Genomic DNA, 21318 nt, shown 5'->3' on the forward strand with positions numbered 1-21318 from the left:
TTGGAACGATCGTATAATTATCTGGTAGATTGGTTTCGATAAACCAGCTTTCCATATGATATTAGCCCTTCACTAAGAACCATGGCGGCATAACCCAACCATCCGCAGAGACACATTCAATACCGGTAAGCGATTCGGCTTGCCCACCGGTAGAATTCGATGAATTGCCCCGGGCTGAGACAACCTTTTCAGTCTTTCCTTCGCCAATTCTAAACCCAGTTTCATCGAAAATGTATAGATTTTTCTCGGTGATTCCATAGGTTTTAATCGTAATTTGTAGGCGATCGTACCATGTGACAAGAAAGCCTGGTATAACAGCTTCATATCTTGCCCTTTCCATAGGTTTTTGCTTAATATTTTGAAAGCGCGGTGGTAAACGAGCGATGAAATCGTAAGCCCAGTTTTTTCCTAGGGTTCGGGAAGGATCATGACGCTGGATAATTTGCAAGGCAGCACCCTGAATTCGCGCTGCTGATGGCGGAGAAAAGGCCTGATCTAAGGTATCAATCCATAGAATTAAGGCCTTTTCTTGCTCAGGTTCTAGAGCTTTATTGCCTAGGGTTTGGGCCGCTCGAGATTTCCGACCCTGAACTCGCCCTCTGAAGGTTTGGTATGGAATGCTAAATTCCCGCGCGATCGACGCGATTTTGGGCTTCTTAGCGGCATGGTATGCTTCTAAAGCCTTGATAATGCGGTCTTCTAATTCTTGAGACATAATATGAAGATCTGGGGTAATGGTGAATTAATGAAGATGGCTAGGTTGAAAAAAGTATCATTGCGCCCGGGAACCCGGACACCGCCTGGTGGCCGCGTTCGACGACCCGATTATGACAATAAAATCGTCATATCGGGCCGGCATCCCGCAACAGCAATGCCACGATCACCGAAGTGGCATTTTTAGGTCACAAAGATGTTGTCCAAAATTAGTAAAGATATGACACTAACCTGCCGTCACTCATGGCAGTATCAAGCCACGTTTTTGCCATACTCTTAAAAGTGTGACTCACTTGGTTCTTTAAAATCATCAGCTGCTCACTTGGTCGCACTAGATAACAGTCCAAGTCACCCCATCCGCCGATTACCAGTCTGGCAACCTTTCCAATATTCTTTCAATGGAGATCTGTAACGGAGGCGAAGACTCGGAAAAAATGGTTAAAGAATTAGAGCGAAGATATAACATGCGCCAGGCGTGTAGCCTATGGTACTGGAATGCAATCAACTTCCTTCCTCCAGGGATGATTTTAACGAGGCAAGTGGAACACAAAATGCCTTGATGTCTCGTATCTAATTCTGCCACAGCTTCTTCCTATTCCCGCCTGTGCTGCAAGACTTCGAGACTCACCACTCGAACAAACTCGAAGCCGAGATTGGAATTGCTTTTGCGCTTTCTGCATGTGGATTCCTTCCCCTTTTACCTCTCCCTTTCACGGCGCTGAGAGCGCGAATGTCACTTCTGGGAAATAAGTATGTTGCCCTTTGAGGAGCAAGAACTCGACTGACCTCCATTTTCAGACTCAGTCTTACGGCTAGCCTATTCGGAATTTTGAATCTTGTGATACACGTCGCTTATGGACTGAAAGCGAACAACATATTCGTGACTGCGCTAATATTGGCGGTGTCACAGACCATCTGCTTCACTGCTGTCATTTGGCTGCGTTGCAGCCGTGATTTAGGTGTAAAGTCAACACGTACTAGCTTTAGCCGCACCGATCCAATTGGAAAAAATCTAGGGAACCTGGTCATTAAAAATATAAGTCCGCCTAAGCATTCAGAACCCAGAAATCTTGATGGGCAGGACCTTGGGCGTGAGGACCTACTTTTTTCATCAACCCAAGTTTGCAATGGTCACCTGATCTGATTTTGATCTTGTTTAACAATACCTTTATAAGTTCCGCTATATAGCTCGCAAAAATGCGCGTTATGTAGCCAGAGCTGGCCAATAAGAATGTGGCTTGTACTTCCTCGAACCACTTTTACAGGGCAAAGCTTCATCCCCAGTCCCCACATAGTAAATGGTTAGAACTCATCAGAATGAAACTATTGTAAAATATAGAAGAAAAATCACAAATGCTTCAAATGCTGCTAGCAAGCATTTTAACCGCGCTATTCCTCCGTCCAGAAAAAAACACAATGGCTGATGGTACTTCAATTTGGAAACTATTGTTTCAGGGATAGAAATAGAGATCACAGAGAGCGCTGATAATATTAAATATAACATTATTGCTATAGACTTGTTAGATTATAGAAGCATGTGCGAATGTTGGATGAAACGCATTTGGTCGTTTCTAGGCTTTAATGCTTGGTGAAGAAGATGATACGGGCTCGCAAAACGTCAAACCCGAGACTTGATATCAACATAGCCAGTCTTCGTAGTCCCAATTGCAGACATTTGAGCGTTTTGGGTGGAGACGGCGTTCAGATAGTGCCGTGCGGATCTGGGTATCGGCCGAAGGTGTTTATGTCACTGCAGTCATTGTCTCGTGGATACACAAACGACCGCTGCGTGCTGATTCGAACGCATTAAAGGTCTTTTTCGGGGCACTGGTACTTCGGTTGAAGGGGAGGGTTGCCGTCGCTGGCCGCTACTGCGACTCATGATCTGGGTGGAGTGCCGGCGGTGAGGGTTTGATTTGTGCCTTTTAAAACTTTCACTTCTTCATGGAGCTTCTTCATTCTGTTCCTACAGAACATGCTGGTTGTGTTTTATCTCCTGAAGCTCGTTTTGAGTGGATTCGATGACGGCGGTTTGATGGCGGATGATGTCTTTCAGGGTTTCGATGACTTTCCACACCACCTTAGTAGTGACTCGACCTGAGTTCTCCGATGGTGCAAGCGCATCGCCACTGTGCGGTAGTTTTCGGCGTTCGGTAGGCGATCCCGGCGATTCAATAGTCACTCTGGGCTGGAAATCTTCCACTGAGAAGCTGGTGATGGATTCGGGTGTTTGTGGGAGGGGTTCGGGCCCCCCGTGGACACACAAAGACAATATCAACCACAACGTCGAAAAAGCTCCCTCTCTCGACTATCCTCAGGGTTCGAACGATGCGCAATTACAGTCGGTAGCGAAATCAGCTTCCACCCTACAGATTGCTTTTCATTTCTCGCGCCCCACCGCCAGGACACTAGCGCTAAAAGCTTATTTGACTTCAACAAAGATTGAGCGTTGCTGGAATTGTCCGGCAATTGACAGCAGATTCATGGTCTCAAATTATAAACCACCATGTTTTCTCTTCAATTGACGTGTATTCGAAGACTGGATTTTACGGAACCGGCTATCGAAGGCCGCCCTTAAAATGCTAAATGAAGGAAAAGTTCAACAGCAGACCCTTTGTTCAAGCTAATAAGGCACCGAATATCACCCACACACGTAGACATTGACTAGTGATGTACGATTTCTCATTAGTTTACTCTGATCAGTTGGAAAATGGGGGATCAGAAGATTTTTACTATTCAACTGGGAATGAGATTGAGGGTTGTGCGAGCTCTCAAGATTGAATGTTAACATTAACCCTGGATTGAAAAAAAAGTGTTCAGTTACCACGGTGGGATGACACACGATACCAAAGACCTACAAAGGAACCGTAAGGGGCGACAAACTCTCAATCGTATGGGGAGGCTTATCACCGAGTATGTACCTGCTGCCGCAGCTTCAAGGCCTTGACCATCACCGCCTCAGCCTCTTCGTTCCGGCCCTATGGCCGCAAGGTCTGCCGCACTCCGAATCGTATCGGGATGCGTGTCGCCGAGTACCTGATGTCGCAGCTCCAAGGCCTTAACCGTCATTGCCTCAGCCTTCTTATATCGGCCCTGTTCATGGTATGTGGTTGCAAGTTCTGCCATGCTCCGAATCGTATCGGGATCCTTGTCGCCGAGTACCTGCTTTCGCAGCTCGAATGCCCTTGCATCAACTGGTTCCATGTATATCCACCTACCACGGTCGTATAAATGGTTCGACACTGGGGTCAACAGATCTGATCTGATCCCTCTCTTCCCACACAGAGCTCCACCTATTTGCGTACTTCTCGCATTCCGGCCACGTCTCTCGCTTCCGTTCAGGAAAGAGCCCTGCCACAATCTGTAGCGCCGTATTCGAGAAGTATGCCGCATCTTTTGTACTCTGCACACTCAGGCCGTAACGGGTAGCCTCTTGCACAAGCTTATGTGTCTCGTACTTCTGCACATCCCCTTCCTGACGTATGCCGAGGAATCAAAATTCGCTTAGCCGAGTTACAGCATCCACAATCCGATCTTGCCTCGCAAATGACTCTGGCTCCTGTCTTTTGGTGTGTAGCGTGTCCACTTCCGCCATGATCTCGATCGGGATGTTTTGGGTGTTGACGTACGCAATGACCTAGAGGATCCTATATGCTATTTCGTTCTCTTGCCGGATACGCTCGATAGATATGCCCCACGTCTCCAAAACACTGTTGGAACACCACGCCGTCAGTGCCGATCAAATTTTGATGATTTTAACACTTGCCATCGTTCCTTTTCTTCCGACAAAAGAGAAAGACAATCCCTGACTGGCATTAAATCTGTGGATCGCTTTATATATGCACCAGGCTGCGAGATGGCTAGTGCTAGGCGCTGGAGCTCTTCGACCAATTTACTTGAGTCGCCCGCCTCTTCGATTCCAACTTTACCATTACTCGATTTCTCAAGTAATGATATCTCCTTATCAATATTCTTACGTCAATCTCGAAAGCGCAAAAGTCAACATTGACAAACAAAAGCATGAAGCGCCTTAGTTGGATTACGGTAAGTCGAAAGTACCTTCTGTATCTACCACAATAGTTGCTAACCAGTTCTGTTGCTAGTTTGTTTTTCTCCCACTGATGTTCCTTACGGTATGGCTCTCAGTTTATGTTTCGCCGTGCATACAGACGCCTAACGTGGATACAGAGTCTCTTTGGTATGAACATCGATATATTGGCGTCCAACCCACCTTGGTCGTTTTATATTCTTTTTGCTGTGGTTACTACGTTGTTGACGCTGGCCGTGTGGTTGATTTTCAAGCATAACATTGATATTAGTCTGACTTAATCCTTCACCGCTCTGTCCGTCGTTAACAATAAACATAGCTGGAGGACAGTATAGAGCGTGGATTCAATCGGCTTATAAGCCGCCAGCCACAGCAAGACCTTGAGAAAGGTCAGCGAGGAGGCCTTTCCCCACATCGACGATCAGCGAAATTTTCGACTCATGGGAAAAAGAGATCTTGATATATGAGATCTTTATGTTGATTGATTTGCCCCGATTCAGTGAGGATCAGAGATTCGACGAAGGCGTCATCATTCCTTTGGGTTTATACATGGTGCTGGAGAGCCGCGCAAAATCCTAGCTATCATACTGTTGATATGGTCACTAACCATTTAACTGCACGGGTAATAGAAATGACGAAGCCAAGATTTTCTTTCCAGCCAACCATGCCTTGATACTATCTGCCGCAATATCTAAGAAGTTGATCGATGAACCCCTCGAGAAACGAGGCATCCGTTGAGCCACGAAAGCGCGAAAAGAGCATAATACCACCTCGGCAAACCCATTATTAGGAAAAACAATAGGCATAGAGTTGGTACGCTGGCCAAATTTGATGCATACATCCAATTTCTTGGCCATGTTATGTATCTAGATCAGATACATTCGACCGGTTTGAAGACGATATTAGAACACTGAGTGATTTTCCAACCATATCTGTTAGCAAAGAAAGTGTATTTTTCGCGATGTATATGCTAGTGCAACTGACTATACGTATATGGCTGAAGACTCGCGGTCAAACGGAGCACTGGAAGGAGAAGTTCATCATTTACCTCTATGTACTACAAGTTTCCTACCGGTGAATATGAAAATTGGGAAATAAGCCAAAGACTCTTTCCTCATGTTAAAGCAGCGATGTCGCAGAAGCCAGAATCACAGAAATCTCTACTAGATTGGGTTACGTTGCTTTATAATGGCGCATGGGGATGGAACCCCGCAAGACGAAACTCGGCGTGGACCATCCCTCTACGCTGACTAGTATGACCAACTAAGAGCAGCTCGAGGTGCAGGTGATGGAGACTCGCAAGACGAAGCTCGACGAGGACCATCCCGACACGCTGACCAGTATGGCCAACCTGGCGTAGACGTACAAGAGCCAGGGCCGGTGGGAGGAGGCCGAGCAGCTCGAGATACAGGTGATCGTCACTCGCAAGGCGAATCTCGGCGGGAACCATCCCGACACGCTGAAAAGTATGGCTAATCTCGCTTTCACCTGGAAATCTTCAGCTCATGATGCCGAAGCCATAATTTACTACGAGATTGTTTAACCAAGCAAACGCAAACACTGAGCCTGAATCATCCCACTATTTTATCTAATTATGAAACATTGTTAGAATGGGAACCAGAGCCCTTAAATATGAACGCATAGATAGATGTCAGATGTTTACCCAGCCATTTTTCTTTTATATGTTGATTTTGCAAAACAATCTTCCCCATAATATATTGAATTAGTGCTCGGTTCTCGAAATGGGATTGACCTTAGGGTTTAGTGAATATTGCTGCCAAGAGACTGCGGAAAAGCAGAAGTAAAGCCAACGAGCGAGCTAAGGGCCTGCGAGATGCGGGTATTTTTTAAGCAGGAGCATTACAAGTAAGAGTATGTCAAATGACAATGTATTTCAATATGATTCAATACTTGAAACTGAGCCAAGCCATACATAGATTAGCGTGTTTCGGATTAGGATTCGAGAAAGATTCTATGGGAGCAAAGTGGTGAAACTGATTTCGATCCATCCTGTATTAGACAACATCAAAGTGCACATTACTCTTTCTTAGCACTTCATACAAAATTGGGAAAAGCCGTGTTTCGGGTACGAGACGGGAAACAAAGTATGAGTGGTCTGAGGGGCAAAATGTTTTCGAAAATCGCTGTAGAAAATCTCCACCCGCACAGATGTTCGTGGGGAAATTCATTGCTATGTCAGCCCAAGACGGGCACCATAGAGGTTGACGAGATTGCAGAGCAGATGCCGAGTCTTTCTCTGCAAACCCCCAATGAATCCTCGTCGTATTGTCCAGCTAGCTCTCATCCACCTGTTATGTAATTACTTGGCGCAAATGTCAGTTATATAGCCAGTTTTCGCTACTCTTTCCCATACACGCTCTATTGCTCTGTTGTCCCAACCGTGCCAAGCGCCCAATACACCGTGCCGGGTATTGGTGCGCTCCACCAGATGCAATATTTTCACCATTCCACCAACTTACCACTTATTTTACTACCATACCACGATATCAGAAAAAGCCGAAAAAATTGAGGATCGAATCCAAGATGCAGTCAAAGCCTACCATGAAGCTATTAAGCACAATATAGCTAAATTGGCGGGGAATTTTGAAGTTCCACCCTACCGGCTTCGGCACCGAATTCATGGACGCCAGTCTAATGCATTGTAAGGATTTTTGAGGTTTCGACGTCCGATTTGCTAATATTGGAGGCCTCAATATTATATAGGTGTTCACCATAAAATAATAGCTATTTTTTGCTTTTCTCATATAATTTGGAGCGTTTGTAAAAAGGGGCTCCTCTAGTAAACTAAAACGAACATGCTCTGAGGGTCCCAATTTTGATAGGCATAACTTGTGCTAAAAATAGGACGTTCTAAACCCGGACCCGCTAGATTGACCGGCTAGGTTTTATAACACGGGATTCCCACATATCTGCGTATACAAACCAAGCATTGTTGAGCTATGCGGTACTTTACGAATTTAGGCTGGGGAAGCCTTGCCAGCCTCGCTAGTATGGCCGGTTCTGCCTTCGCGGATGCTACCACAGAGCAGAGTGACACGATTCCGTCCGGATCTGGTGGCGCCCTCGAATTCATCGCAGACAACAAGCTCACCCCCGGTGTATACGGTGCTGCTCTCCTAGCTACAACTGAAACAGACACTGTTGATCTTGGTTATGTGGAGATCCCTCGTTGCGATTCAAATCAGGTTACAGTCATCAGATTTACTTATAATGAGACCATACGATCAGGATTTGCATTTTTAGGCTTCGATGACCACAAATACCCAGTTTATATTCAAAATCCCAGCCAGTCATCGCGAAGAAGCTTGGACTCTCGCTCTGACCAAAACGCTATAACTGCCTACTGTGGTAAAAGGTCTACAAATTCATCCGTCGAGATCTCATCTTCTACAGGTACGTGTCTTTATCAAGTCTTCTCATTAAGTACATGGTTTCGATGCTAATCCGTTTTACAATTAGTTACCTCTATACCTAGCCAAACGAGCTCACCGGTAGATTCAGTGAGCATGGCCGATGTACCCATGACCCAGTCCACCACCCCAGACGCTGTCTCTGAGCCCGTATCTCCAGTAGATTCGAGCTTTACAGTTGATTCTAGCACAGTTATCCCTACAGTAGCTTCATCTGAAGCATTATTCACATCTTCGTCTATCACATCCTCGGTAGTATCGGCCCAAGCGATAACCCCATCGCGTACAAGCAGCCCCAGTACCACGATTCCCTTGGGTTCAACCTCGCAATGCACCTGCACATGCGTTTGTTAGAAGCGTAGCTTTAGTTTCCGGTAAGGCACACCACCTTTCTCTGTCTTGTGGTCTTGGGGTCAATATGCTCGTCTGATACAAACACCAGTCACCAGAGTGTTTTTAAAGATGGAATTCTGGAAGTGGAATCGAATTCTCCCTTTGGTGAATATATTGAATAATACACGTACTGGTTTGAGCATTATGCAATACCGACCGTCTCCCATGTCTGATGCATAAAGGTTCTTTTCGAAAACTGTGTTGAATACATGGTTGAATGCAGGGTATTTTCCCGGAAAAACACGGGACCGACAGATGGCAGATCCCATACAAAAGGGCATATTAAGCATGTCCGTGGAAATTCCCCTGAGAATTCCAATCCTGTCATTTTAGAGATTTCAATATATCTGATTTTGTCTATACATTGGTCAGTTCTAGAAAACTCTGATCGCATGATTCTATTTTGTTCAAATATCAGCTGGCATGTGTCTCGCTACGAATTGAGTCGATCGTAGTTTAAATCTCCATTCTTAGTACATACTATCATAATTGGAAAGCCGTAGCAAACCAAGCCACTATAGGAGTATTCCACTATCCTCCTGTCAACATTTGATAGGTTTGAAGTTTTTAGTCTGGGGTCTTTTCAATATGGCCCCATTTGGACATCTGCTGATACTGGCGCCATCGTCGTATAGGCAACAGTGTGTAAATCTCCTCCAATATATTCATCCAAGCTAGGCTATCATAGATAATGCACTCTCCCCGTCGAGCCGACGGAGCTTGCTGTATAGGTTTGTCATTATTCGATTTGTGTTGTATAGCTTTAGATCAACTAGATTATAGAATTAGTTTTCCAATGTACTACGGAAGGGGAACGTTGGCGAGAGGCTTTTGCAATATCCTGTCCGAGTTGCTTGCACGAGCGACACTCTATGGCGCGGAAGTTGGGACCTGTCCGGAAAGTTTACGTTGGACCTTCACCTCAGTAGGGAATCGGTATAATTTAGTCAGCACTACGAAATGATTAATATAAAACTACGATGTGTCCTCAAAAGCTTCACCACGATTCTTGCTACTGTTAATTATTAGGCACACTTGTGCAAGTTTCCCGACCCGGGCCGAAGAACAGGCAAGTTCAATATGTCGTTAGCACGCCTAAAGAAGCAGCTCATTTCCCCAAGAATTTTGCCAAATACGACTTCTGAGGCAGGTGGGAGGAGTTTTTCTCTCAACCAGCCATCAGGTGGCTATACGTCCTTGCTAAACCCTATCAACTGGCCTCTAGTCAAAGAAGAGTCGGATGAAACAGGATTTACTCGAGTAACGCCAACCGGTGAAGCTTCGACTGGAGATATATGGCCTCTTGTTCCAACATGGGTCCAGAACAGTTTCAGAGGTCCGCAGTTCGTTCCTGGCGTATGTTATCATATCAATTGAATAATATCATATCGCTCACGCTCATTAGCATTTTATCCTAGTGGCTACCCCCCAGAGATCCCCATTGCTCAAATGAGAGGGCCCGGACATTATGAGTGCCTCAACTGGTATAAAAGACGTTTTCCAATACGTAAGGGAGAAACTGGGAGTATACTGAATGGAGTGGGTCGAACTACACATTACGGGGTTCTCTCCACTGCACTTTCCTCCGCGACCAGCCTGGGGATAGGTCAAAACTTTTCACGAAAGCATCTGTTTATATCTGTGGGACCTTGATCCTCTTGTAGCCGTGCGTGATGACATTTTACACCTCCATAAGGTCCACAATACTCCTTATTTCCAGGTAATTATTCGCATACCTCCACCACGTCCAAGGTGGTAGGCATAAACACAGACTCAAAGGACCAACTATTTGTCTTAGAGGACTTGAAGAAGTTGTAAATTTAGGTGTCTCGCCCTTCCTTCTACTGCTTGTTTGTTGTTTGAGAGTTTGGCGAACATGAAGCTCATTTGTTGTGGCACTGAAATTCTCAAGTTTCCTCCACTTTCAGACTTGTGACCAGTATCCTCACTCTCACTAGCGCCCGTCATTTTACCAATAAATGTTGTTGACTACGGCCAGTTCGGACCTAGCACGTATCAAAACATCGCAGTCCTCGCATTTGCTCCGTCTACGATCAAGATTAGCTGTGGGCGCTGCACACATATGCTCGAAGCAGAATAGGAAGCTTAAAGTCTCAGAATTTTGTGAAGCATGCTGTATAGAGGAAAATGCAACCAGTTGCGTCTACTTTTCTTATGTCATTCTTAGAACTGGGTTGAGTGAGAAGTGTTTTCTCTTGAAGGCAAGCCCTGAGGTGGGCGGAAGCTTTTGGCTAGAGCTGAAGTAACATGGCGTGCAATCGGGGTATTTAAGCGGTATTGTCTAAAAGTAACCAGCTGATTCAATTCGAAAGACTTGTCCTGCAACTTTGGGCTTCCTAAAACGGTGGGGAGAAGCTCCAGCCTCGAATATAGAACTCAGATATAGGCTGCAGATCCAAAGAGCGAGGCCATTATAACAAATCCACATGCAACGAATAGACAAATCGCCTGTCAGTGTATGAAACAACCGCATGACCCTGTTCTTGCTAATTTTATGCACTACGGCTCAATCGATTAAACCGCGATATATTCAGTCGCCATGTAAATTTTCTTTTGTCAATAGCGGCTTTGCACCCATCGGCCAAAGCGTGAGTGCCATGAGCCTTGTGTTGCTTGCTCGGTGGGTCCATCTCCTACGGCAGTCTTGAAACCGACGCTGGCGCTTTGAAGACTCCTATTCTTTGGTTGTACATATGACACATTGACTGGACCAGGGCAAATAACCTCCAAAATCAGACGCTCGGGTTCGGGACTTGTAACCACGACACACGGAACCCCATTACCACGGAATGTCATCAGGGTGAACTATATGCGCTAACCACGTCCGGGAATATCGGAATATTCAAACTGTCCCTGGATCTCGTAAATTCTCATGGGGTTGGAGATTTTAAAGAGCGGGATCTGCCTACTTGTCTGCATATACCGGACAACTACAAGCATCGTTCCAAATTGGGTGCGAAGAAGTATTTCCACTTTTGGTCTACCACGGTCCTCAATACCATGTGCTCCCGCCGACGCTTACCGAATGTGGGCACACCGTAGAGATTTTGTTGAACTCTGTTCGCAGCTAATTTATTTTCGGGCCTGTCTACCCGCGTTGTCAAGATTTGAGAACCACACGTTGCTCTACTTACACCCCTGATAGTAATATAGTTCAAAGCGGCCTACTCAGGGCATTCCAATTGGGAACTAGGCTACTGCGATAAAGAGCACAGGCGAACGATTGGTGAAAATTAAAGCGAGTGGCCGTGGGCCCACTCTTTTTTTCCCACACAAAAATGCAAAACCCTAATCCGAGTCACGGTAAAACCCTCCCAAATGGGGTAGATTATCTTCAATGATCATGATACTACCATGGGCTATGTCGGACCAAGATCACCATTGCGACGACTGACTATTGAACTACCGTGAGTCACCAACACACATGTGCATCGTTACACATCCTACTATGTAATCTAATCTCACCTCCATATTACGATATACACGCAGCATAGGAGATCTTTCCCAAGCTCGGACCCTTTGCTTACATAAGTCTTGTAGCATGTGTATGATAGTTGTATTGTTATAGAGTTCTGTGGGTCATGACCCAGTATTATAGATACAGGTCTAACCCTAATGCATGAGTAGTGCGTATCAGGGTGACAGGACAATACCATCAGTACAGGGGATCCAACAATAAGGAACCTAGATAACTAGCGGCTACCAACAACAAGTTGGCACAGGCCAGCCCAAGCATGGTTCCAAAGGTCGCTCGGCTATTACATGAAGATTGGACTCGCGAAAGCCATATCTAAAAATACAGTGCATCCCCAAAAGTGGCTCAGAAGCTTCATGCATTGGCCGAGAGAACGTATACCTCTCGCAGTAAAATGTCTTTCCTGCCATCGTCGATTCCGTTCGAAGAAGATGGAGCCTGATGTGGAGCCTGACGTCTCGCTATGGCAATCAAAATCCTCCTACGGCTGCTGTCAAGGGAGCCACCTCAGTTGTCCTCGTTCAAGAGTAGCAAGAAAAAATGTTTAAGTCCAGAATTTCCATCCCTACCACCCATCGCATCGTCCGTACCCGCTTCAAGTCCACCATCTTAACACCGATGAAGGAGCGACTCATAAGAGAATGTCAACAGGCTCAGACAAACCACAGATGCGATGCTATTACGCGTCATATCAAGTGTCTTTACCAACTGTATGCCCAAGTGCAAGACCTAGGTTGTCTTCTTGACTTAGCAGACCATATCCACCATAGTGCAGGGACATCGAGGTTATATAACGCATGGCTGCTCGGGTGCATACTAGACTATCCTAGGATAGAACACAACACATTTACCTTCGATGAAGCGCTGGTAATACCCCTGTTGCACCACCACATCGGGTGGGCAATTCACCAAAAAATACGGAGTACGAAGTTTATACTACTCACGGCCAGGCTCGCAGAGCCCAAAGAGTTTTAAACTTAGGAACGACATATATCCCAGCAATTTTGCAATATATGGAACAGAATTTTAAAGCAAGAGCTGTCGCTAGGTTATCATGAGTGCATTCAGTATTAGCCGATTTGGTTGACCTTACCGCAAACACGCTTCCTACATTTCTAATTCCTATCAAGGAAGGAATCAAGTTCTCACCTTGGAGACTTCAATTCTTGATGCCATGTAACCATTGATCTAATTTTTAAGTTGCCAATACTGTACCCATAAATAGGGAATTTTCACCCAATCCATCGTAGTACCCTCGGGTTGCATCTGATATGTAGCGCAGCATCACGTAGTCGTCTTAAAATTTTTCTAAATATGGTTGAGGACGCATTATCGGCCGTACTGTCTATGAATTGAGGCATGACTACCGGGGGTGCTCCCAAATTTTGGCTAATGATATGTCGATTAAAGAAAAAGAGTACCCTTGGTCCACCCTTGGTATGATTCTAATATCAGCCCTTTATTTGTGAGTCCCCCCTTCCGCGGTGTTGGGTATGTGCATTGTGGCTCTTACGTGGTCTACTGCTACTAACTCGAAGAAAATTGCAACTTGCGATCGAATACTGCTATCAAGTCCGAACCATGTCACCGGCCACATGGGTTTTCTCGGTCCATGCGAGTAATGAAGCCTGATTTGAGCAAAGTTTCTGGGAGTTTGCGGACAAGGTAAAAATTCAGGGTCGGCAAGCTCGCAAAGTTAACATTTTCAAACTGGTCGAAAAATGGCTCCGGGATGGGAAGATAGGGAAATGGGTATGTGTCTTTGATAATTGTTAGAATCTACGGAAGTAGATGAGATTATGAAGGTGCAATACGTAGTATTGTACTATGTAACTGAGTAGAAGAAGAGGAGGAAAGTGGAAGCTAGACTACCTGTACTATGAAGAGTCATGTGACATGAGAGATATTCGAACACCCCCCACGATCATGGGCATGAATCGTTAGATTAAAAAGCACCCCCCATAGTCCTTTCCTCCGAAAAAGTGAAGTTGTATTCACTTTTAGAAACACAGTGTAAACCGTAATTGATCAATTGACATGAGGCCGAAGGCTTAGTTGATCAATAAAGCGCTTAAAAGCGGTTGATGCTAGCGGCTTAGTAAAACCATCGGCCGCTTGCAACTGAGTGGAGATGTACTTGAAGATAACAGAGCCAGACGAAACCTCTTGGCGGAGAAAGTGGTAACGTACTGCAATGTGTTTTGTTACTCTGGATTTCTGGCTAGTGCAATAGCACCAGTATTATCCGGATGAATCACCACCGGTCTATCCAGTAGACCGTAGTCTTGCATCTTCAGTTCCGTAAGGAGCAAGATTAGCCAGCTTACTTCCTGCTCTGCCAGAGCTTGAGCAATGTACTCGCTCTCTGTGGAGGAGAGAGCAACACATGCTTGTTTCTTCGAGGCCCAGGAGATAGGGCCACCAGCTAGGTGAAATACAAAGCCAGAAGTGGAGATTCCAATGGTGGAGTGAGGGCCAACGTGATCAGCATCACAGTAACCATAAAGAGCAAGGTTCGAAGAACCAGATGAAGAAACAGGTAAAGATAGTCCAGATGAAAGACTGTCAGCATTGTACCAAATGCATAGATCAATTAATTGTGCCTAGCAAGTAACGAAACAGGCGTTTAATGGTCTCTTCATGGTGAATTCCAGGATTTCTAGCATGCTTTGCTAGCTGGGTGGCGGCATATGAAATGTCACCACGTGTCCCACACATCAACCATATGGCCTTGCCAACCTTTTCTTGGTATAGCTGGGTGTAGTTGACACCCTGGAGGATTTGCCCCCATAGATGCCTTGGCAGTTCATGCTCCGTCATGATAGCGATCAATGGTTCAATAAGATGCTTGTTCCTAATCTCTGGAATACCATTAAGGCGAGGATTGTACGGCGGAACAGGGTCCCAAACCGCTCCTTTTGAAAGGAGACATTCACGAAGAGCTTCATGTTCTTTAGCATTGTCACCAGATACCCGCTTGACAGTGATATCAACCTGAGTTTTCAACCACTGCTCGACTTGAATGAACTTGTCAAGAACCTCCGAGCGGTGCTTAATTAAAAACACCCAACAAAAGCGAGAGGCATCGTCCGTAAAGGAGACATAGTAGTTGTAACCACCCGTAGAAGCAATGCTAATTGGTCCCCACACATCTGTATGAATAAGTTCACGAGGCTTGGTGCGAATGAGTTTGTTCTTGCTGAATGGAAGAGCATGGCCTTTACCAATGACACATGGTGCGCAAGGCCGAGTCAAAGCTGACTTCTTGATCGTTAATCCTTCCGAATGTTCCTGGGTTTTCTTAACCCGGGCTTCGCCGACATGGCACGCACGGCGGTGCGCAAGATCCATCGTAATGGCCATGGGTTCACTAGCACTTTCAACGTACAATTTGTCATCTTCCGGTGAAGCAGTACTCTGATCGAGAGTAGACGACGAGCAGGTAATGCAGTTAGCTTCTATGAGACTACGCAGTTGGCTGATATGCGCATTGTTGTATGTGTGCAGCCAGTACTGGTTGTTGTGAACAGTTGCATAACCCTTCACCACGCCGGTAGTGAGAGATTTCAACTCTGCGTGATCTTTGAAGAAAGTGGTGGAGACTGTGCCAGTGGCAGCAAGCTGTTTCATAGAGATGAAACTGTGCTTAAGGCTTGGTGCATACCACACCTTTTGTAGCACAATACCCCCCATGCGAATTCGCTCAGATAGATCCTGATCATTACGATCACCTGCTTCGTAGTTATACTCGGCAAGATCAATGATAACATCACCATACCCTTCTGCATAGAAGGTTTCACCTGTAGCTGATTGAATTAGCAGACGTTGAGCAGTAAAAGTGTGGAATACACTTCGGCAAGGGGTCATATGAGCTGAACAGCTGGAATCCAGCATCCATTTGTCGGGGTCTGGAATATCATTGTCTTGGTCGTTGACCAAGACATCAGCGGTTGTTGTATTGGCTGAGTAGTCATCAACAAGATCATGAAGATCGTCAGCCACACCATTAGTATCCACGCATTGAAAGATGGCCTTTGGGGTGGTACGCTGACTGCGCCGGGAGCATTTCTTGCCAGTACCAATGTAGGTGGCAGATACCCAGAGATTGTCAGTTAACGTAGCAGCCACAGATGCCGGCTTGGCATCTGTCTTGCTGGCAGATTCAGGCTTGGAATCCCTCTTGTTTTTGGGATTGAGAGAGCATTCAGCTGGCCTATGGCCAAGCTTCTTCTTGTGGAAGGGACACCAGATCATCTGGTGTTGGTTCTTCTCCTGAGCATTGGAATCCTTACGCTAGCACTTCTTATTGTTACTGCCTGTGGAGGCAGTATTGGAAGAAGCTTGCTAGTTGTTTCGATCATTGCCAATGCGGCGTCCTTCGGAAGCAATGAAGTCTCCAAAGATGTGTTGTAAATTCCGGTCGTAAGACCAGTTTTCATTAATTGAAACCGTATTTAACCAGTACTGACAGGCAGTATCGTTACCGACTGCATGAAGGAACATGTGAATGGCATGGAGAGAGGAAACATTCCCCTTGACAGGGTATGCTTGTTGCATTTCTGTAAAAAGATGACGCCATTTGGTGACGAAGTCTTCAGGGCGGACACCTGGTTTGTATTTCCAGGTGGCCCACTTGATAGCCTTGTTGCTCACTGAATAGAAGGTTTTTGCATCGCAGATAGCACGCAATTCTTCATAAACCTCAGGAACAGTCGCATCATCAAGTTGATAGACTGACATAGTGATGTCAAGGGTTGAAGCAACATAAGTGAGAACCGTTGCATTGCGCTGGTCCCAGTCATTTTGAAGCTTGGCGCGAGCTTTGACAGCAGCACTAGAAGGTGGTTTGGCAGCAGGGATTGGTGCCGGAGTTGTAGATGCTTCATCAACTACCTCAGTCACATCCTCAGTGGTAGCAGCTGCTGACCGAGTAGTAACTTGCGAAGCAGCAGCTGCCTGAGCAGCGGCATTAGCATCAGAAATGGCTTGTTGTTCAGCAGTGAGATCAAGAGGTCGTGGTTCCAGACCAGTGAGAAGACCCCAGTATGTAAGGTGTTTGCCATTGAGAGCAATCTTCATACGCTTCTTCCATAGTTCCCAGTTGGATTCTCCCTTTAAGAGAGGAACTAGATCGGTGAATTTGGGATCAGTTGCACCCCGTGTTTCAGTCACGTTGACCTAGGATTGTATTTGTATGTAAGTCGAGATTCGACAACGAAGGAAGAAGGGAGAGAAAAAGGTAGTCAAAATTGTTGACTATGCCGAGGTCGTAAATCACTGTTGGGACCATGGATCCCCGAGGATTGAGAGATGAGATGCCGATGATCTCCACGTTGGGATGAAGATCCCCCAGAAGAGGCTTATTCTGGAAAAATGAAGCTATCCCTAGCAAGTTGAGATGCTAAGAACGATGGTAATGGTGAAAATCGATGAAAAAGGATGAAAAGAGGGTATTAAAGATGCATAAATAGATGCAAGATCTGTAGGATATGCAGATGAGAGAGTTGTTGTGGAGAAAACTCTGTTGGCAGAGCAAGTAAGCAAACAAACACCACCCGATCTTAGTATTTGGTCCCAAGATGACGGCCTTGCCGCCTGGCAGAAATCTCTGTATAGAGAGATACTGCCTGTCACCCTGGCAGGTTCAGCAGAAAGCTGTAAACCTGAAGTTGAGGCTATTCACACTTCCCGAAAAGGCAGTTCTCCGGGCTTGGCGGAGATGTGAATACTCGACTTGTTGGACCATGGGTCCCGATGTTTTTGGCTGGGATATACAGGGCTTAGTACGACCCCCTGTGCAGGGCTTAGCACAGTAGAAAAACCGAGGATATTGACCGATTGTTAGATCGGATCAATAGCGAGCTCCCCGGGCTCATAACCTGGTAGAATCTACGGAAGTTGACGAGATCATGAAGGTGCAATACGTAGTATTGTACTATGTAACTGAGTAGAAGAAGAGGAGGAAAGTGGAAGCTAGACTACCTGTACTATGGAGAGTCATGTGACATGAGAGATATTCGAACAATGATGTCGATGACGATCAGCTTCTTTGCTCGGTTACGGTAGTCTACAATGAAGATCTGATGAGAGGCCCAACGAATGCCTCAGCGAAACGACTATTAGATTACGTCCCTAGAAGCCAAATAGCTCCATCTTTACCAGTTAAGCATTTCTACGGACGATATGAAGGGAAATTACCCAAGCACAATACATTATATTGAATACTTCGGTATATGTACCATGCAAAATCTCGTGCTTTTAACAAGTGATTACCCCGCATCATGATCAGTACGCGACAAACCCGATAACAGACCCCAAGAAGCGTGACTTTGAGTACAAGAATTTGACCAGAACGATCTTGGCGCAGGTGATATCAAAAGCAGATAGCATTGAGCCCGACGGCAATCAGACTGCCCGGAATACACGGCGGTACTTCACCAAAAAGCCACAGACAATATTGGCTAATTTAAACCAGGCTGCAGTTCACCGAATAAGCCATCATTGGATGAACGACTCTTTTTTTCTACTGTCAATACTTTCTGCGGGGATCACTAGGGAAGTGATGACGGATATAGTCTCTTAATATTATTCATGCTGATTGGATAGGCTCGTCGTCAAGTGTCAATTCTCCGGAGCCGATCAACTCCTGCGGGGTTTTTCTCTACATCAGGAGGTACAGACCAACCAAAGCTTAACCACATATATTATGCTTAAATTGACATATATGTATCATTTCTTTCTTTATACATTTTGTGCCAGTCCTCCTCTAATATCTGAAGAGCCTGAGATACCCTTGCAGCATTATTATGAGCTTTACTTCTTGTGTAAAAATCATATATTGGCTCGTTTCCAGCTCTGTCACAGTCCCGTAGGCCAATAAATGACCCAAACCTCATACGCTTGGCATACAGACTGGTGTCTCTCTCTTCTGGGGTACCAATCCAAGGAGACATTCGAGTTGGATATTGCCAACTTGCGCTAGTAGGAGGCCAGATTTGATGAAAATGGCGGGCGAGCCTATCAAGCTGAGGTGAGGTCAAGAGATTGAAGGCCAACATTGTCTTTGGAAAATCCGGATGTAGCTTGCCAGTGGTGACAGAAACTAGCGGAGCCAATGGGTAGTTGAGATGGCTGACCAGGCCTAGGAAAGAGCGATGGACGTTTGATCTACCAGTTCGGCTACGTGAACTTAGATAGCGAGATGTCTTTGCCCTGAGCAAATGCCGGCTGGAAGAATGATGGCAAGAGGGACACGGTGCCCGCTCCAAGTGGTGACATCTCTGAATCTTTTGGTCAGGCATACTGCTCAGGTTGGCCAATGTAAATATAATCAAACAACAGTGGGCATTACCTTCACCGGTAGTGAGAGTTTAAATGATTGTGGTGAGATCCGATCAATCCAGGCCATATCAATTGGAACAAAATCATCTATTTAATAACATTGATCAGATATAAATAGCAGGTTTAGCTTCAGGATGTCTTGTCCGCATTCCTAAGGTAGGCCTATATTTAGTGTCACTAGTCCCGAAAGAGAATACCGTAACGTGATATGTAACCTTGAGCAGCATTTTTGAGACCTTTGTTGTGGTACGGTGACCCATTTCTTGAATGGCCGATATTGGACAGCAATTGAGAATTTTCGAATGTTGTTCTGTTCTCTTGCCGAAGTCTTTGTAGGGGCACTGCAAAGGGTTCAAATCGCACGTTGCCATTGTCCACATATATTAATTTGTTACACGCCTCTACAGAAACACCGTAGAGTGCTTTCAGAACTCGCGCCAACTATTACTGTCCAGGTTTGTTTATTCCCTAGGGCAAAGGGTAATCTGAGGAATTTTGGTGATAATATTCAAAGAACGATTAGACAATTTACTTAACGTTATGGCAACAAAAACCATCTCCGTTCACATTCCACAAATTAAGGTACAGTACAGTACAGGACAGTCCTTTGCAAAATATACTAGCGTGCTTTGGCCTAGTGCATATATAGTGTTCAGCCTTTTTCGATGTTTTAGCGGTTCAAATTAGCTCAATAGTTTAGTCTTCTTTCTCTCAAATCGCTTGCAAATAATTCAATGGCATTCAGTTTCCCAATTGCTGATTTCCGGCATACCAATCCTGTCCCGGCTGGCCCAGCATTCGCAGTTTAAATTTGAACCGTGTTGGGACGGGGCATGAAAATCGATAGCCAACCCTTTTGACCGTACTTCTTTTGATTTACTTGTCACCTGAGTTTCTTTTGCAGTAATATAAGCCCACAGACCCAAAGGTTGAATGTTGAGAAACACGGATTTCAATGCCACGCTAGATGTTGAACCGGGAGAATACACGGCCTTCGTCCACCGAAAAGTGCGAGATATCCATTATTACATTCTGGCGGACCACGCTTACAGCTGATTTTGAAACGGATCATGATAGCCATCTGAACTAGCTATATCTGCTCTAAAAACAATGCATAACATGCTTTGATGGAAATTGGAAATGATGGTCAATCAGTCCCACGACATAATATAAAGTCAAACGAAAGCGCGTATTAGAGTGTTTGCGGTTTCGAGGCTCGGTCGTGAAGAAGGCCTATCAGGAGTGAGGCGCCGGCCCACTAAAACCTTGACGGCCAGGCCGATGGACAACGTAAGAAGCGCTTTAAAATTTACTCCGAAATCAGGTATTGATACAATAAATAGGTGACCTGATGACCGGCGCTTCACTAACTGCATTTTTATCCTCGCCTGCCATGGAAGTCATGGATAGGTCCCCTCTGCCTCACAAGAAGGCAACTTTGTTAAGACTGGTCAGCTGGGATTACGATTACACTCTCCTTTTCCAGACTGCACTCGCTTCGACAAACCCCTCATGTCCACGATGACTATTCCTCTCAAGGTGTTTACGATAAAATCCCCGCTGTCCCAATCGAAGTAAGTCAATGTGGCATCAGACTAGCAGCCCAAACTCAAAGTCACATAGCATCTGTACTTATAGACGAAAACATCCTACGTTCTTGCGCCCCGATGTTGCTAATGGCAAAGCTCTATCTTTCCAATGTGGGATGTCCCGGTCGGTGCCTGAGAGCAAGGCACCATCGTTTCGATTTGGCACCACGGCCAGTTTTTCTCTCAGTAAATCAACATCCTTGAAGAATATGCTTGGCCACGATCCGGCCTCTCCCCCTCATGAGCGTCCTAAATCAAGGGATAGCTCCTCCAGCAGATTGGCAATTCCGCCTCCCTCGTCGCCAT

The 21318-nt window shown here is 45.6% G+C and overlaps 3 protein-coding genes across 3 annotated transcripts; 1 reads left to right on the forward strand and 2 right to left on the reverse strand.

Moving 5' to 3' along the window:
* Positions 1–3672: 3672 nt before the first annotated feature.
* Positions 3673–4309, reverse strand: N7471_010325 (uncharacterized protein; the record flags this gene model as incomplete). The annotated part of the gene is made up of 3 exons (XM_057283044.1): positions 3673–3928; positions 4020–4189; positions 4232–4309. 3 exons carry the CDS (start codon positions 4307–4309, stop codon positions 3673–3675), a joined length of 504 nt encoding a protein of 167 aa, XP_057132023.1.
* A 3413-nt stretch (positions 4310–7722) lies between these two features.
* On the forward strand, positions 7723–8258 carry N7471_010326 (uncharacterized protein; the record flags this gene model as incomplete). The annotated part of the gene is made up of 3 exons (XM_057283045.1): positions 7723–7974; positions 8139–8176; positions 8243–8258. 3 exons carry the CDS (start codon positions 7723–7725, stop codon positions 8256–8258), a joined length of 306 nt encoding a protein of 101 aa, XP_057132024.1.
* Positions 8259–16426: 8168 nt separating this feature from the next.
* On the reverse strand, positions 16427–17161 carry N7471_010327 (uncharacterized protein; the record flags this gene model as incomplete). The annotated part of the gene is made up of 1 exon (XM_057283046.1): positions 16427–17161. One exon carries the CDS (start codon positions 17159–17161, stop codon positions 16427–16429), a length of 735 nt encoding a protein of 244 aa, XP_057132025.1.
* Between the last annotated feature and the right edge of the window lie 4157 nt (positions 17162–21318).

The sequence above is a fragment of the Penicillium samsonianum genome (assembly GCF_028829775.1).
Source record: "Penicillium samsonianum strain IBT 33392 chromosome Unknown utg000006l_segment0_segment0, whole genome shotgun sequence".
NCBI classification, from domain to species: Eukaryota; Fungi; Ascomycota; class Eurotiomycetes; order Eurotiales; family Aspergillaceae; genus Penicillium; species Penicillium samsonianum.